The sequence below is a fragment of the Rhodnius prolixus genome, unplaced genomic scaffold, assembly GCF_049639745.1.
Source record: "Rhodnius prolixus isolate KJV_2025 unplaced genomic scaffold, Rpr scaffold_11, whole genome shotgun sequence".
In the NCBI taxonomy this organism is placed as follows: domain Eukaryota; kingdom Metazoa; phylum Arthropoda; class Insecta; order Hemiptera; family Reduviidae; genus Rhodnius; species Rhodnius prolixus.
This window is the reverse complement of record NW_027411625.1, coordinates 17,415,850-17,432,723: the sequence shown is the minus strand read 5'-3', so window position 1 is coordinate 17,432,723 and position 16,874 is coordinate 17,415,850. Positions and strand designations below refer to the sequence as shown.

Genomic DNA, 16,874 nt, shown 5'->3' with positions numbered 1-16,874 from the left:
GAATAACTTGAAAGTATCTTGAAAAACATGGATGACCAATGCCAAAATACTCTTCGAATGAGCCAGAAATGCGAGATGATGCTTACAGTGAATTGTAATGTTTTAGTTATACCATATGAATAAGCATAGAATATAGAAAATGATGCGAAGAAAAATCGATGAATGATGTTGTTTGGAGAGATTTCTATCTTAAAAAATGCGAAAACAATTCTTTATTTAGTGATGACCCCCAAAACTGAAAGGGGCGAGGCACATGATAGGAGACCTAATAATAAAAACCAAAACCTAAACAGGCAGTGAGAACCACGGCCTAATGAACCCTTCCTTCAATACGTGGTTTTTGGTTCTTGGCAGATTATTGGATGCTATTTTTTTTTTTTAATTACCAATAACTGAGGCCTTCCAAGAGCTGTCAGCTTAATTGCGGTGATTCCAGTACCATAGGTAGCACCTGTTCAAAACAAAATATCCAAAGTTAGAATTTTGTCTAAAACTATTCCGTGACAAATTATGGGATTGTCACCTCTACTAAGGATGGTATTCAAGAATTTTCTTTGCATTACAAGGGAATTCAAGAAAGGAGAAGGTGATTAGGTCTGCTAAACTAAAGCGATATCTTCAAAGAGTGAAAACAAGAGTATTATTATCACTAGTTAATCAACTCTTAAACTGATAACAAAACAGGTTATACACAAAAATGCACATACAGAGCTGACTTGAATTAAAAATGTTTTGGACGTTTTCAATGTATTTATAATTTACTTATACTGAAGTATACTGTTACATTAGAGAAATGGTAAGTTGATTCCACTGAAGCAATCGGTCCACTATTTAACAGAGAAATCGCAACATAAGTACTTTTAAAAAGTACTTAAGTAACATAAGTACTTAAGAAAAGTAAATTATGTTTTCATAATTTTTACATTTATATGAATTAAAGACATTTATCGAAAACCAAAATTATGTCTGCTACAGCATCAAAAGTTGGATTGTGGCAGGATATAGGTGTTTTGCGGTCTTGCGTCCGAAGTCTTACCACAATCATACACAAAACTGCCGCCTTAAGAATGTTGCTTTATGGTCCGAAAACTTAAGACATTTCTGGGAGAAATGAGGCTCAAATATTTTGGGTGGGAAGAACAATTTTTGGATAGGTGAAGGATAGGGGATCTGTAAAAATAAATAAAAAACTTATTTGGAGAATCATATTTTGTGAGTTAACCATAACATGTTTTGCTGGTTAGCCTATATATGCAGAATGGAAGCGAAATAAGGCCCCAGAAAATGTATGAGGGTAACCAAAGAGGCAGATACCCACGAGGGAGACTTGCTGTAATTAATTGTAAGGTCTGGCAGATAATTACGAGACGTATTTTTAGACATTACTGGAGTAGAGCAGTATTACAATAGCATTTCGTTAGAGGGGGTTACTGTAGATCCTACGATCGTGGAAAAACACGAGAGAAACAAGGTAACATTAATGCGGTTTCAGAAAAAAAAAAATTCAAACGTGAGTTTAGTATTTTATATACTCTGGATCAGTCGCTGCGGTCGTGTGTTCAAATAGCTGACTAAACTCGAGTATACAAAAACAATGTAAATTATTATTCACTATTTAAATCAAACGCTCATATTGGCCAAAATATGTCGTTTTATTGCATTAAAACGATATAAACATACCAGCAACTGCATGTAGACATTCTTGAAATGTTTCTACGTTGCGTTCACAAGTTGCTTCGTTCAAATAGAAATAAGTTCTGGCACTCTGCACTCTGTAACGACGATCGGCAAACGTTTTCGCCACATTGTACTGAGGCATTTCTCCACCAACTGAAGACGCTGCATGAAAAAGAAATTAAAAAACAAAATAAGTTTTAGCAAAATGTAGAATATACGAGGTATAGGAGGAAAGCAATGAAACTGGCCAAGACAGTTGTACACAGGTGCTTTCATCTGGTATTTAGATCATAAATGAACACATTAATTAAAGACTATAGCTGGTGGCGCACCTGGTCTTGGATTTGCCCTTTCAGTCAAGCTCTTCAGAGTTCTTACACCAGATAGAGATAGTAGTTTTTTACATGATATGGGCAATTTCAAGAGATTCTATGACCGATTAAAGCTGGAGTTATGTCTAATCTAAGGTTTCATTTCAGAGGAAGCGTAAAAAGGTTACCCTCAAGATTACCGCAAAGCTAGTAATATCATGTGCGCAGCTGAGTTCTAATTCGAATATACTAATTCTAGCATTTTTATTTCTCACATATACCCTAGTTAATTTATGTTTTCCTATTGAAATCCAAAATAAATTTTACCTCATCTGGGTGCCCTTGAATAGTTAAGTTACTCTCATAATTGAGGATTTAAAATTGAGCAGCATTGAACTCGGATGACTGAGGTCACCTTACTGGTCACTATAGACTGTGGAAGCGTGAATTAGGTTTTGCTCAAGAAAAGTAAGCAACGGCTAAGTGCGAAATGTGAAAAGCTGTTTGTTGGCTGAGAATTCCAGCTCTTCAAAGAAGAAAACTAGCGCCTTTAAACTTTCAAGACAGTTAAGTCTAGTCAAACAGATAAGACAGATAAAATCAATAAACAGATAATTTATGCTCTAATTGAAGGTGTATAGTACTTTGGTTTCGGTGGCTGTGAAATCATCAAAGCTCCTCTTTCTAGCCGAATCTCGAATTACCTTTTTTTTCTCCATTAATCGTGACTCAAAAACCACTAAAAAGTCTACAGTTTCGATACTTTAGATAACGTCCAATAACCCACACAGCTGACAAGCATTCCAGCCTTCTAGCACTGTACACGCAGTATGGAAAACATTCTACTGCTGCTGTTTAGCACAAGAAAAAACAAGAGATTTGCAAGAGTTTCTTGACTTTGAATTTTCAAGTGTAAGACTTAAAAAAATTCATGGTCCTAACAATGTAAGTCTCATTACTTTTCTGCTACACATCGTGTACTGAGTAAAGCAGATATCCAAAATAATTGAAATTGTAAATTTAATTGATGTGGCAGTTCTAATGGTGTCCTATCTACATAGAGCACCCAGAAGAACCCCTAAACCAAGCCCCCTCTCAGAAAAATTTCACAAACGCAGTAATAAGCCTACAAATGTTTATAATAATCTACTGAAGTAAAGACGTGAATCAGATTGTTGCATTTGACAGAAACTCCCCAAATCGGAAATTTTTAAAGGTAATGAATTCAAAGCTTTGAGCTACCTGCAAATTTTCTTTAAACTTGATAGGATGTGTACAAAAAAGAAGTTTTTCAATATGAAAAAAACATTAGTACCATATATTAATGATTGGTTATTCAAGTACAAAATATAGCTCACTGCGATCGACTGTTGTAAGGCATCTTTCTGTGCCAGCTATAGCACAATTATCCTTACGTTCTGAATTGAAAAAAAACTGACAAGTCCTTCTCTGCTGGCTCAGCAATGGTCTGGGAAAATTCCAGGAATGTACATCGGCAGGTTATACTTATTTATGAGGAGTTCTAGCCTAGACGGACACGGTACACATCGGCTCCCTTGTATCTCGGTTTTGGGCCGGTTCTGGTAGTCTGATGTGTGTGAAATTTTTCTGACCTTTTGGTTTAGGTTCGTTCTAAATAACTGTGAAGTTTAAAGATTTTCAATCGAGCCATTTTTTGGTTATCGAGATGAAAAAAATAAGTGGTTTTTATAATAAGAAGTATTACTTGTGAGTTGGTGGGGATTTGCCGGAGTGTTCGTTGTTTATGTATTGATGAAAAGATCAAACTATCAAGTACTGAGATAGTCTGAAACAGTGGACAGTGTAATACGCAATAACATTGTGCATCTAAGATTTTTTTTTTTTATTCGGTGTGATATTCATTAACTTCTGAAATGGACGAGAAAACTTTTAAAGCTATGTTGGACGAAATTTTAGCCAACTTTAATAAACTGGAGAAAAAATTTGAAGACGTCAACAAATTTGTAACGGAATCTCACGAAAAGATGTTTTCAGGAATTAAAAAAGGTATGGAGCGCTTTAATTCTGATCTTGTATCGCTTGGAAATAGAATTTCTGTTTGGGGAAACAATCAAACATTCATAGGGATTCAATTACACTCCCAGATGGCACACAAGGATGAACGCCATCAAAATAATAGTAAACGTGCAGAAATCTTATTTTCATCTCTTTACGCTCTCCACTAAGAATTACCAAGTTTCCTTAAGGTTTGGGTCCGAGGCCCTCATATGTACCGAGGAGGCAACTTACCTTGGTATAGTGCTGGACACGAAGTTAAGTTGGTCTAAGCATACTGAAAAGCTAGCAGAAATAGGAAGGAAAATCCGATTTCTAAACAGATTAACTGGAACAAAATGGGGGTGTACACAGGACTTACTTAGCACGCGTTACACAAGTTACGCTCGCCCGGCTTTGGAATACGGAGGGGAATTGTCATTACAGCACCGGCTACAACAGTAAAACGCCTAAACCTAATGAAAAATTGAGCTCTGCGTATTATAAGTGGTGGACCACGCTCAACCCCATCGCGGCCATGGAGAAACAGACAAATCTGGAAAGCCTGGAGCTGCACAGGGAAAGGCTAGAGATGAATATGCACGGAAGATTAAAAAGATTAGAAATCGACTATTTGGAAAGTCATAATATGGAAATATGGGAGAGTTTGACCCTAGCTTTTACAGCGATCACATGTGTTTTTGGTGCTCTGTCTTTGAACTGATTTTTTGAGTGGTTAGAGAAAGTGAAAAACATACGCGCTCATTCAACATTTTTCGGACATCATTATGTGTTTTTTTTATCTTTTTCATCTGCTTTTGTTTATTCAACAGTTTAAGAAAATCTTATTTTAACAAAAGATTAATTTTCGTTTGGTTTAAATCAACTTACTTCAAGCATGAGAAGTGGGAATGTGTGTTCAACACTACATCACGTGGAAGCTCCGCCCACCGAAAAGGTCTTCAATATTGAAAACAAATTTGTGAGTGTGCTATTTGATAGGCTTGGTTTTTTATCAAATGAAATTACTTCTACTAAAGACCATATTAATGCATATAAAAATGAAATTAGCAGTTTTAATAAAGAATTTATGAAGCTTGTTTCCGAGATAGAGGGGTCGATTAGGGCTTTAACTGAGAAAAATAAAAAATTAAAACAGGAGAATAACAAATTAAAAGATACAATTGATTGTGTTTTTATTGAACTGCAAGAAAGTATTCAATACTGCAAATAAGGCAGTTAAAATTTTAAATATCCAATATAAGGTTGAGAATTTAACTCTCAAGTTACAAAGTGTTGGTGAAGCTATTGGGTTTTTTTACTCGTACTTGTGAAAAAGCGTCTAGTTTTCTCATACTGAAACCCAAACCTAAAAGTAACAAATATCCCCCTCCAATTCTATTAAAATTTATTAATGATGCTGATAAAGAAGATTTTCTAAAAAATAGAAAATTATCAAAAAATAAATTAACTTCGGAATTGTATGATGACCCTGGCAAAGTGCCTAACTTTGTCAATGAATCAATGTCGCCTTTTAACTCCTCGTTATTTCGCGAGCCGAAGAGTTTACAGCAACGTAAAATATTTAAATATGTTTGGTTTAGTAACAACTGCATCAAAGTTCGACAAAATGAAAGTTCTGCTGAAATTCGAATTAGATGTGAGAATGATCTGTCTCAATTTGTACCAACATCAATGTTATCAATGCTTCTGAAATCTTGGAAACATCCATAAATAGAAATTCTACAGCTCAATTGTCAACGAATAAAACTTCAGGTAAAACCTCCAGGACCAGACCAGGAAGAATCTCAAAAGAGTACGAAAGCTTCAGATTCACTTTTAGGACAAAAGCGTTAGAAGTCCCTCCCCCCATAGCCCGTAGATGATCTAATTAATTTCCTAATTATGTGCTCGATGTTGGATGTTTAAAGATGCAAGTATTCGCAAATGTACAATATAAACTTTTCTTCATCTATAGAACCTGAAATTTTGTAGGAGAACCTGTTATATTTCTATACGGTATACAAAGTGAAGGGTATTTATTTTTTGTAATCAATTCAGTAAAAATGAGAATTTGTTTTATTAATCTTTTATTCATTTGTAAAAGTGAATTCACTTAAGCCTGCTTTATTTTTATTATTATTATTATTATTATATCTGTAAATGCTCGGGTCAATCCCTTGTTAAAATTGTATATAAGCAAGTAATAAAAAAAAAAAAAAATACTTATTATTATAATTTCGAAAAAAATAAATAAATTTAGATACATATACAGAATGTCCCATTTAAACGAACCACTTTTGAAATAACTCTTAAACCAGTGGTTCTTAACCGGTGTTCCGCGGAACACTGGTGTTCCGCGAATATGGTCCAAGTATTCCGCGAAATTTCAATTTTAAATGTATTGAAAATTAGAAACTTAAAAAAGATAAGAAAACAAAAAATCGTTCCTTTTTTTTTTAAATTTGAATTTTCTACTACCAAAGCTGGCCTATCTTTTTAAGTCATAGTCTTTTACAACATTTGTTATTTGTAGCAACGTACTTTTATGTTCATTATTTGATTAATTTCATTTTCAGAATTTATTTTTTAAAACTATGTAATAATTTATCCTTTTTAATTTTAATTAATACATATATCTTTTTTGAAAATTATATTCGATTTTTTATTATTCATTAATTTTAAGTTCTTGCTAAATACCGAATTTCAAATTTTATAAAGTTAGTGTTCCGCGAGAAAAATATATACATTGTGTTCCGCGTCTTTAAAAAGTTTAAGAACCACTGTCTTAAACGAAGGGAGATATAAAGAAAAACAAAGTTTGTTGAAGTATTTTCTCTCTAGTTAGTGATGGTGTTAGAGTTTTTTTATTTAATTGTCGCCTTACCTCTTAAATCGGAAGTAGAAAGTGGCTATTTCCTTTTGACCCCCTTCTTTTTACTACTATATTTAAAACTATTAAAAAAAGTGAAGAAATATGCCGTTAATTTCCCTTCAATGTTTCAAACTGTTGCCTAGATATTTAATCACAATAATTAAATTTTCGTAGATTTTTTCCTATTTCTCTGTTTCATAAACTAAAATTAAAAGCGGATTTTCTTGTTAAAGTCTAATATATCGAATGCTGATAAAATCTAACAATAAGGGACTTAAAAATCAGGTAAAACATCATTAAAACAGTAAACAAAAAACAGTTTATTTATAAAAATAGATAACAAAAATATTTCCTATTTATTCAAAATGAATATTGTAACGAAGTTGACCTGAGCCGAGAAGAAAGGCCTAGATTGTTCTGGGAGTTGAGCGACCAAAGTCTGTAACGGTTCACCACTGGGTAAACAAAAGGCAAGGCTACCTGAACTGGAAAAGAAAGGGGCTAGATTGTTCAAGGAGTTTAGTGTCCGTAGCCTATGGTCCACCGCTGTGTAAAAGCCAGCTAAGAGAGCGGCCCCAGTTGGGGTGGTGGCAGTATGTGTTTTCCCCAGCCAGTGAGTGGCAAGTGGGAGTGAGACAGATGGAGTCAAGAGTGAGACAGACTGAGTTGGAGTGGAGCAGTCGCAATTAAAGGGAGGCAGACACAGCTGGAGTCAGTCAGTTTGGAGAGACACTTTGGAGGTCACAGTTTTTGAGAGAGTCAGTGTTGCGGAGTGCTTCAGAGTGAGCCAGTTAGGCGGTTAGTCAGTTAGTGAGTAGAGCTTTGTTAGTGCAGCTGAGACTAGTGCAATTCGGTGCAGTGCGGGCCAGTGGTCAGTCGTGGAACAGTTTTGTGGCGTTACGTAGTGAGTAAGTAACAGTAAACTGTTGGGACTGTTGTAAATGGTAACTGTAATGAATAGCGTTAGTTGCTAGTAAATGTTAATGTTAGTAATGTTAATGTGTTAATAAATCAAATTACTACTTAAAAGTTTAGCGAGTTTTATTATTTATCAAACCCACACCTATTATTTAATAACTAGTGGCAGTCACTAGTTGTAAATAAAGTTTTTAGTAAAAGGACAAAAAACGTTACAATATGTTTGACTTTCAGAATTAAATTAAAAATACTAAGAAATTCAACTAAGTTAAAAGATTCTGGTATAATTATATCTGAAGATTTTTCACCACATGTACGTATAATTAGAAAAGAGCAGTTAGTCTTCAAAAGGAAAGCCGCAGAAGATAAGACAGCTCACCTCCGCTATGACAAACTGCTGATTGATAATAAAACTATTTACGCTCAATAAATTAAAAAATCTAATAAATGGGACTTCATTGGAAGAACCGGTAACAGACTCGGACGATGAAGAAGCTTTCAAGTGTTTGTCAGATTCCAAAGAACAAACCTTCAAAACGCCCTCAGAAACCAAAGAAATATGGATGAATATATGCTAGAACTGAACTTTTGCACCAGCTGGACGATATGTTGTTCGGTACACATACAGATGAAGAGCTAGGACTTTCAAGGATGGTTTGATAAACAGTCGAAGTAGGCAATCGATAACCTTAATGGAAGAGATGGGTTTTATTGTTTGCAATGGAAGAACCTACTCAGATTTAACCGGTGTATATGCTTATGTTTCCAAAATAGGTAAGAGCGTCATAGATCTCTTGTTTACTAATGCCACTGGCCTATCTATAATAGATTATTTATATTTTGCCAAATGATGTTCCGGACCATTCGATGGGATGTATAGATCTTTTTTTCAACTTATAACCCGGAGTTTAGATTGATTAGTAAGTTGGGCCTTGGCGAGAGATATCTGTGTTTTCGTGCAAATATTGCTAAGTTGAAATTGATCAGCCAGTTCCGAATTTGTGATGGCCATAATTTGCATTAATGTTAAAAGTGTTAATTACAAAAATGATTGTTAGCGGTTATGAACACTTTGTAATAAAAACTAGAAGCAGACCTTAAAGCTTATTTGTTTCATTTATGATGGTCTAAGAAGGAAATACCTTTCTGATTTCATTAATTTTATTTGTATCGATACTTCTAGCATATTAAATGTTCATAATTATTTGCTATCTGCACTAAAGTTGCAACAATTTATTTTGGAGTAGTAATAGCCAAACTTTGTATAGTTTTAGATTTACTTTTTTGTTGAACTATAAAACATCAGATATTGTGGCTGGACATATACTGTTCATGATATTCTTTTTGTATGGATGTATTCAATTTAACTTCTTTTTTTTTCGTACCATGTTACTTGTTCGGTCAATTTTATATTTATTTGAGTCGTTTATATTGAGTATTATTTATATGTGTTTGTAAATCTCCGTTTTAATTTTATTTAATTGTGGAGCTAACTCCTTCTGTAAGGGGCAATATCCTGTGTACAGATAAATAAATAAAGATACAGTGACTCCCATTAATATTGGGACAGTACATACAGAAGTTAAAAATTGACGAAAATTAAAAGTGGCACCCATTTATTCAAATTTTTATAAAATCATTTCATTTTATAATTACTATTAATTAAATAAAAACTATTTAAATAAGTACATAAAAATGTTTTGGTAGATTAAAAAAAATATATATAATAATAAGAGCAAATTCTACCTCTCATAAATATTGGGACACTATTATAATTTATAGTTTGTCCAAGGTTTTGCCCGAATATTTATACAATTTGTAAATATATACCTTAAGCATATATTCAATATGAAATTAATAATTAAATTAGTTTATATAAATCAAGCCAGGTATAACATGTCGCGCAAAAATACAAATACAACGATTGAACAAAGAAAAATTGTAATTTCTTTGCACAAAGACAATAAAAAGTGTTAGAGAGACAGAAAAACTGATCGGACCTAAAACATCTACTGCGTGGAACATCATTCAGCGTTACCAAAAAGAAAAAAGAATTGTTTCAACCCCACAAAAAGGCCGTCCTCAACTGCTCTTTGAGAGAGAGCAGCGTTATACATTAAAAGAATTAAAAAAGATCACCGACTTAGTGCTCCAAAACTTCTATGTGAAATTTTTGAAATGTTCAGAGAGCAAAAAAGGAGCAGAAACAGTTCGGAGAGTGCTAAGAAAACTCGACTATCATGGTAGAGTAGCCTGGAAGAATCCTTTTGTCAGTAAGATAAATAGTGTTAAGAGAGTGAAATTTGCCGAAAAATATTCCAATGTAAATAGTGACTTTTGGAATGATATACTCTAGCGATGAATCAAAATTTAATGTTTTCCAGTCAGATGGAAGGGTTATGGTCTGGAGGAAAGCGAATGCTGAACTCGAAAAGAAGAATTTACAGCCAACTTTAAAGGCTTTTAAAGCTGCACCTCCGGGTGGAGGTGGGTCAGTTCTGGTTTGGGGCTGGATGTCCGCATCAGGATTTGGAGAATTAGTGTTTATTGATGGAATGATGCACAAAATGGTTTATAGTAATATATTAAAATATAATTTGAAAAAAGTGCCCAAACATTTGGTATTTTAGGGTCTTCTAAATTCTACCAAGATAACGACCCCAAACCTACGGCTTCGGTGATACGTCAGTGACTGTTATACAATTGCCCAAAAGTATTCCAAACCTATCCGCAGTCACCAGATCTTAATCCCATTGAACATTTATGGCAATATTTAGCCAGTGCTTTAAGTAAACGAGTAATATCTAACAAAAATGAATTAAAACGATGTTTCCTGGAAGAATAGGAAAAAAACACCACCTGAATTAACCAAAAACTTGTTTCACCTATGCCTGATCGTTTGAGGGCTATTGTAAGTCAAAAAGCAATTATTAAATTATTACCAACCAATTATTAAATAGTAGGAGATTTTAAATATTGAACATTTAAACTCTAGCACTTCTGGTGTCCCAATATTTTTGAGAGCCTTATTTTACACTTTTTCAAAAAGTGCTACCTAACAGTTTGGAATTTCATCGATTTATACTTATATATAATTTCCACAGATGTTGCTAATGTAATTTAAAAAAAAAAAAATTCCAAACTTTTGTAAGTTGTTTTCATTTTCCTTTTAAATCATTTTGTAATAGGTGTCCCAATATTAATGGGAGTCACTGTATATATAAACTACTCATAAGTTGCTAAGGAATTTATAAATAACATCAAATATAATTAACTTGCACAATGTTTTGATGTTTATCTCGTTATTTTGGCGTTCAATATTTGTTTATATTAAGGAATTAATGCACTTCTTAGTCGTACAAATGTTAATTCATTTTGATAAACAACAAAAACAAACATTGCTAATTTTGTCCTTTAAAGATTCAGTATTCTAATGCATTTAAAAGTGAATGGACATTTGTTTTCTTCTTAATTATTATTTTTCATCATGCAAAGAAGATCTCTATGTGATAAAAGGACAAATTGAATTGTCCAGTTTCATTTCCAGGGCCTTTCTCAGCTTGAAATTGCTAATGCTTTGAACATTGCACCAAGTGTTGTTTGCCGAGCATTGCAAACATACCGCAAGTTTGAAACTGGACAAAGACGCCATGGTGGTAAGAATTTTCGAAGAACCACTGAAAGAGAAGACCCCTAGTGAGGATAAATGCCCGCAGAAACCCTTTTTTGACCGCCCGAGAGTTGCAAATCATCTTTTTGAATCCTCTGAAACTCAAGTATCTGATCAAACGATTAGAAATCGATTGAGACAGGTTGGTTTACATTCGTATCGCCCTGTTAAAAGGCCCACTTTGGATACTCGGCACAGAAGAGCAAGATTGGAGTATGTAACACTAGGCTGAAGGAGAACCAAAACTGTAGTAACACATTAATAATAAAATACAATAGGTAGATCCTAAAATTGCAACAAAAATTGTTCGTATTGCCTCCGAATTCGCTATGCCTAATTTATGATGAATCTACACGTTTAATATTATTGACAATCTTATCTTAATGACATAAAGGAGTTTTTTTTTTTCATCAAAGTTAATTAATAATCATTCAAAACTAATCAATTTTTGGAGAAGGAACAAAAAAAATAACCATTTTATTTTTGAATTATTATTATTAATTAACTCTGATGAAAAAAAACCTCCATCATGTCATTAAGATAAGTTGCACAAACAATTGTAGTCAACTACTGTGTTTTATTGCTACTATGAATATATTGGTTTCGTGACCGTAAATTGTTAAACTTAGGATGGAAGATTTGCGAGGAATCGGCCAAATAAAACAACTCGTCTCCTTTGCCAACGTTTCGACAAATATATTGTCCTCTTCAGGGCCTGGATATTAAAAATACAAAACAATTTACAGTCAGTAACATAGAAAAATCAGTAATATAAACATAAACTGTAAAATACAATAAATGTTTTTATAATTATTAAAACTTACGTGGCTATGCGGGTTGGTTGAGTTACAGAAACTAAGAGCCAGAAATGGAGAAGCAGGTATATATATGCAGATATAGCGGGACTTACACGGGAATTTTGGTAATTACAATTGGACAGATACAATAGACTACAAATACAATAAATATTGGGAAATTTCTTTAAACAACAAAAACCGTTAAACACAAAACACAAATAACAAATAACTAATCAAATAACCCTTATGCACTAAATACCAAATAACCAAACGATTTGAAGTAAATTTAAAAAACCCAGCAATAATTATGTACAAAATTTTGGATATCTGTTTATTTTTTAATGATAAAATTGTAGCAATTGGCTAAATTCGACGTGTCGTCCTAAAGTTAACTGTGTTGTTCTGTTTTACTATGTGGCACATTTCAAGAAAATTTCGCTTATATTGGTTTTTTCCCTAACGAGTACTGCCACATTCTGAAAGTCAAAATTGTGTTTATTTTCAATGTGGTGTCTATGTAGCGCGGTGGAATTGTCGTCTTTTTTGTCTTACAATCATACTGATGCTGGTCACCCTTGCCTTAAGATACTGACTTGTCTGGCCTATATAGCAACTGTCACAGTCCTGGCAATTTATTTTGTAAATTATGTTAGATAGTTTGTCTGTTTGTATTTTGCTCTTTGTTTTGGTGAAAATCATTAAAAAATAAATAGATATCCAAAATTTTGTACATAATTATTGCTGGGTTATTTACTTCAAATCTTTTGGTTATTTGGTATTTAGTTCATAAGGGTTATTTGGTTTCTCCTGTGTTTTGTGTTTAACGGTTTTTGTTGTTTAAAGAAATTTCTCAATATTTATTGTATTTGTAGTCTATTGTATCTGTCCAATTGTAATTACCAAAATTCCCGTGTAAGTCCCGCTATATCTGCATATACGAGGTGTGTTCAAAAAGTAACGGGAATTTTCGTTTATTGAAAAAAATATTTATTTATTCATCTACATTAATATTGTCGCCTTCAAAGTAGTCCCCTTCGCATACAATACACTTGTGCCAGCGCTTTTTCCAATCCTCGAAACACTTCTGAAACTCGATCTTTGTGATAGCTTTCAGCTCTTTCAGCGATTCGCTTTTAATGTCATCTATGCTTGTAAAACGACGGCCTTTTAATGTTCTCTTTATGTTTGGAAATAGAAAAAAGTCACATGGAGCCATGTCTGGCGAATATGGAGGCTGGGGCATCGTTAAAGTTTTGTTTTTGGCCAAAAATTCACGAACAAGCAATGAAGTGTGAGCAGGTGCATTATCGTGGTGCAAAATCCATGAATTGTTTTGCCACAAATCCGGGCGTTTTTTTCGGATTGCTTCACGCAAACGGCGTTGAACTTGTAGGTAGTACTCCTTATTGATTGTTTGACCTTGTGGCAAGAATTCATGATGCACTATGCCATTAAAATCGAAGAACACAGTTAACATAACCTTCACATTCGACCGCACTTGTCGAGCCTTTTTCGGTCTTGGCGATCCAGAATGCCTCCACTGGGACGATTGAGCCTTAGTTTCGACATCATATCCGTAAACCCATGTTTCGTCACCTGTTATAACACGTTTCAGTAGATCCGCATCGTTGTCGACTTCATTGAGTGACTCTTGAGCAACTTCCATTCTCCGCTGTTTTTGTTCGAAATTCAACAATTTTGGAACAAATTTTGCTGCCACACGTTTCATACCCAAAACATCCGAAAAAATTTCATGGCATGAGCCAATTGATATGGCAACATCATCAGCGACTTCTCTGATTGTGATTCGGCGATCGTTCATAACCATTTCTTTCACTTTTTTCACGTTTTCATCGGTTGTTGATATGCTTGGACGTCCAGGTCGTTCGTCAACTTCAACGTTTTCGCGGCCATCTTGGAAACGCTTATACCACTCGTAAATCCTTGTTTTACTCATAGCAGACTCACCATATGCCTTTATTAACATTTCACACACTTTATTTCATTTTTTACGCAAAATTTAATACAAATTCTTTGATCCATTTTTTTTAACAAACAAAAATCGCCAAGCTCGAAAAACACGTCTAACCTTAACGGCTGCCACTTAAGAAGTAAACAAAGAATATTACTGAAAATTTTATCGTACTTCAGGGGCATGTGTACCAACATAATAAAAAAAAAAAATTTACAATCAGACTCTCAAAACCCGCGAAATTTAAAAATTCCCGTTACTTTTTGAACACACCTCGTATATACCTGCTTCTCCATTTCTGGCTCTTAGTTTCTGTAACTCTTTCATAACTTTTTACGACTCTTTGAAACTCTTTAAAACTGTGTATATGAAAATGGGGTTCAACTGCGAACCCTCACTTTTGGTCGCACGTCAGCCGCGTATGCGGGCAGGAATCTAAAATCAAGTCACATATTCAGAAACTAGAGGTGACGGGCAACAAATTTTTCCTCTACCATTTTTTGCTCAGATTAACCGTTTAAGCATGAAATGCATTTGAGCCGTCTTAAAATGAACACCCTGTATTATACTATATGTATACCCGCAGGGTTTGCACGGAGGAGTGGACGAAACTTCGGGAGTGATTCAGCAGCTCAAATGCAACAAAAAATATTCTGTTCACTATGGCCTGATTCTCAATAGTGTACGAGATATTTGCATGTTTAACTTTCCGTCGATATTCGCGTTTTCACCATAAAATCTGCCGTAACTTTTCTATCCTTTACCCTACAACAAATCTGTTTGTTGTAAACGAAAGAGCATTAAATTTCCTATAATTTTGCGTAACCCAGAGCCTCAAAACGTTTCTTAGAACAACGAAATTTTTACTTTAATGTCTAAAAATTTCGTTCTCGATGATTTTTGTTAAAATTTTCAACTGCATTTTCTCCATGGTTAATGAATCAAGGAATCACATAATTTCAGAAAAAGTTGCGCATTTATTGAGCTTCAAGATCATATGGATTTTTTTGGTTTTTAATAAAACCCTACCCCGAACAGAGGGGTGTAAATGCAGAAAACTGGGATTTTGCGAACTGACTTTTCATTACTAATTTACTCAATAGTCAATTTTTTGAGAAGGAACAAAAAGAAATGTCGTGATGTCCAATCTGCAGCTGTATTTTATTCTAATGTTCGAATTATCAGTATTACATTTCATGAAACAACGATGGCAGTACGCTGAACAAGGTCAAATTGCCTTTGAATTTTACATACATTACGCGCAGCATACAAAGTATGCATCTGTCTTAAATTATTTTCTGTAGTTAGAAAAACGGACAATTTTTTGCGTAAACTCCGTTAGAATAAGATTTTACAGTGCCAAAATAAGTTAATGTCAATGAGGTTTTTGCATATCCGTGATAGTTAAAATCATCCATTGAGTCTTAGGCCAACTGTGACGAAAAGTTGGCTGAAGAAGTCGGCTAGTCCACTTTGCTCTAACAGGATATTTTATAGCAAACAAATCCCCTACTTGAATCACATTCAAAATGATACATTGAAAGCGAAAGATTTATCCAAAAGATTACCTTCACGTGATGGGGCTGCATTGAACAAAAAAATAAAATCAGAAAATCAAATTATAAAATTACCAAAATTTAATTCTGCAAAATAAATTTAAAAAATTGCAATAATAAATTAAGAGCATACCTTCTTTACTTGCCGCTTCATTCTTCAACACCTCAGAAATACTGGATCTAAAGCAAATAATTATAAATAAAGCACAAGTAAATATTCCTTTTGTAAAAATTACAAACTATTTTTATGATATATGACTATACACAGCTAAAAAGCTACAAATCCATTCCGAAATTAGAAGATGAAAGGAAAATTTCAAACAAATTAAAGGGCATCATATAAGTCAGGAAAGTGAGCTTCGTCCAAGTATCCCCTATCCTTATTGAAGCTGAAGTAGTGGATCTTGTACTCAAAATCATATCAGTAACATGGAGGTATACAACACTATGTCACATTTTTAATTTTTTACAGGAGAACAAATTAAAGATTTTTTTCGCGGTATTTTCTAACTTATAAACCCATGTGAGTAATTTGCATAAATCTTCGGTGGATAATAATTAACATAGATGCACGTAAACACATGGTTATGTAATTTAAAAAATAATTTTGTATTAGAAACATTAAAAAAAGAAATTTTGAAAAAAATGGACTTAATGTTGTATACCTCCGGGGTACTGATATATTCCTACCTGCGAACAGTGAGCAGTAGTTCCCAGCTCGAAAAATATTGAGTTATGTGTCACTGTATAAATAAATACTTTCTCAAAATTAAATCTACTGACGAATCTTTATTACTGTACATTACCTGTGAACACCTTAATATGGCGAATAAAAATGTTCTAAATGGGATCAAAAGAATTAAACATGTTTATGCTCCCTGTACGCCAATGCCGACTTGGAGTCTGTGAACCCCTTCAACCTCATAAAATCATTTAAAGACCTTAACGACGAAAGTGGTTTTATTCCGACTGTCCAAACAAAATTAAATGGATTTCTAAACAAAGTAAATGGATTTCTAATTAAAAGTAAATGGATTGCCAACTTGAGATGAACATGTGATGGGACTTCCAGAGTCGTTTAT

General features: G+C 33.8%; 1 protein-coding gene across 3 annotated transcripts in view; it reads right to left on the bottom strand.

Moving 5' to 3' along the window:
• The window catches only part of slgA (proline dehydrogenase slgA), a 62,679-nt gene that overhangs the window by 29,099 nt on the left and 16,706 nt on the right, over positions 1-16,874 (bottom strand). For 2 of the 3 annotated variants that reach the window (XR_012461519.1, XM_074138824.1), the window contains exons 3-6: positions 15,926-15,972; positions 15,805-15,819; positions 1,681-1,839; positions 387-451 (exon numbers count right to left, since the gene is read on the bottom strand). Coding sequence is in view for 2 of the 3 variants with exons in the window: in XM_074138824.1 (XP_073994925.1) it covers positions 387-451; positions 1,681-1,839; positions 15,805-15,819; positions 15,926-15,972 (286 nt within the window). In the remaining variant the exon portion in view is untranslated. The remainder of the gene's footprint in view (positions 1-386; positions 452-1,680; positions 1,840-15,804; positions 15,820-15,925; positions 15,973-16,874) is intronic. The other variant, XM_074138825.1, reaches the window with a different exon arrangement.